We start from the raw sequence: 2323 nt of genomic DNA, 5'->3' as shown, positions 1-2323 counted from the left end.
AAATCAAAGCTGTCAGTAGGCGTATATTACCTTGCCTGGCAAGCAATCTTTTGGTATATAGGTCAGTGCTTCTCAACCTGGGGTGACATTTGGCGGGGGTGAAAAAAATCTGAGGGGTGAATAAAAAAAAAAAAACAAGGTTGAATTGTCAGAAAAGGGGTGAATTAATATGAGACGTCAACAAATGTGGCTTCATTCTGAGGTAATTAAGAAATACCCGAGACTCGCTACCTGCACTCAAAAACTATTATTGCCATCCCTTCATCATAAATAGTAGAATGCAGGTTTAGCGCGGTGACAAAGATTGTTCATTAAGCACCGGTAGCATATATTGTATTAAGGAACACGGTATCTCTGGAGACTTGATATTCAATAAATGTGAATAAAATTATTTACTTGATTATTGAAAGAGAGCAGTGGCTTCTAGTAGTACAGAGGTAGGGTGGACAGGGTGAAAAAGATTGAGAAGCACTGATATATAGGTATTCACTTTGTTTGGGTTGTTTTTTGTTTTAGATTTTTAGTTTTTGGGGTTTTTTTTGCTCAAATTTATGTTTTAATGATGCTCGGTGGCGTGTTGTTTTTTCTACATGGGATTGTACAAAAGGCACAGGCGTCTGGTTTGCACCAAAACGATTTCTGCCATTCTAGCCAATTTGGAGCCACCACGTCACTGATGATGATACTTTTTGGTTAATGTTTGAAAACTAATGTATCAATTAACACACCGAACGTCAAATTATAGAGAAATGTAATTTCTTAAAGAGACAGATGCGCCGTGTTTTTGACCAATGATTATTTAGCTAATCCAATCAGTAATTGTGTTCGCAGCTCACCGTGGAAATCTGGGCCATCAAAGCCACGTGTTTCCAGAATTACCCGCGTTTGAAAGTTAAAAATACGAGTCGTGTCTTCTTGAGACACTGCCATACATAGGAAAGACAGCTATAGAAATTGGAAAAGAAATTCCTATAGTTCGAGATAGTTTTTGAGGATTTATGCGATTTTTGTACGTTTCTATTATTTCTGAAAACTATTTACATATATACAAGTCTCAAATCAACCCCCCAAAATGGCGCAACTGTCCCATTAATGATTACACTTTATAAAATGATTCCATTTGTAGCATGTGCGCACCATGCACCGGTAAGACTTTATTTGTATTGCACGTGCATTTCTGGTTTGATTAGCGAGTTTGTGTTTGATGCCTGCCTCATTCTATAGTATTGAACCCTATTATGTAGTTAATATAACAAGGAGTATGTCTCTTACTTAAGGTACGGTGCAGTGATCGATACAGTAGAACACGATTCTCTGCTACTATTTTCTATTGTATCGATAATCCCGCACCGTACACCACACACCGCACCGGACACCGTACACCGTCTATTCCCACCTTTATTCTGAAGGTTTCAACTAAATCTTTACTTTGTATACCTCCTACTTGTAAAACTTTTCCTTTTCCTCTACATTTAAACCTTTTCCATGTATGCCTCCCAGTTGTTAAACCCCCTACTAGTCCTACCTGTAAACTTTCTCCTTGTATACCTCCTGCTTGTAAAACCTTTCCTTATAAACCTTCTTTATTTAAACCTTTTCCATGTATGCCTCCCAGTTGTTAAACCCCCTACTAGTCCTGCCTGTAAACATTCTCCTTGTTAACATCCTACTTGTAAAACGTTTCCTTATAAACCTTCTTTATTTAAACCTTTTCCATGTATGCTTCCCACTTGTTAACATCTTACTTGTGAACTTGCAAACTTCTTACATTTGTAAACCTTCTATTTATGAACCATCTCCTTGTAAACCCTCTATTTATGAACCGTCTCTTTGCAAACCTACTACTTGTAAACCTTCTTCTTGTAAATCCTCTAATTGTAAACCTTCTACTTGTAAATCTTCTAAATGTAAACATTGTCCCTGTAAACCCCCTTTCTTCTTGTATGCCTACTACTTGTAAAACTTCTACTTCAAACCCTTCGTCCAATTTATTTGCAGTTACAGAAGTTCGATCCTTCAATTGTGTCTTTTTCCTCAATATTTTGTCTAAATTGATTATAAATATTATAAATAATCTAATTTGCATTTAATTGTACGTCGGAAATAAAAAAAAATTAATATATAAAAGTTTTGCACCTTGTGCTTTTCTTGTTAACATGTCCTGCACGCCGTTTTATACCCCCACATATGGGTCGTAAATTGTTGTTGCCCCTGTCCGTCGGTTCGAGTCTATTCTTGTTGGCACAACAAAGACTACAGTTTTCGTCTGATTTAGATGATTTTTGATGAACAGTTTTTGAGTTATTGCCCTTGACTTGAAAAT

General features: G+C 36.6%; 1 protein-coding gene across 1 annotated transcript; it reads left to right on the top strand.

The window, feature by feature from the left end:
- Positions 1-1771: 1771 nt before the first annotated feature.
- On the top strand, positions 1772-1930 carry LOTGIDRAFT_85965 (hypothetical protein; the record flags this gene model as incomplete). Its single annotated transcript, XM_009056418.1, has 1 exon — positions 1772-1930. A coding segment is annotated over one exon (159 nt), but the record flags the coding sequence as incomplete, so codon positions are not given.
- Positions 1931-2323: the final 393 nt, after the last annotated feature.

This window comes from Lottia gigantea (assembly GCF_000327385.1).
Source record: "Lottia gigantea unplaced genomic scaffold LOTGIsca_275, whole genome shotgun sequence".
Lineage (NCBI taxonomy): Eukaryota > Metazoa > Mollusca > Gastropoda > Lottiidae > Lottia > Lottia gigantea.
Note: the sequence above shows the minus strand (reverse complement) of the source record. Positions and strands in the feature narration are given on the sequence as shown.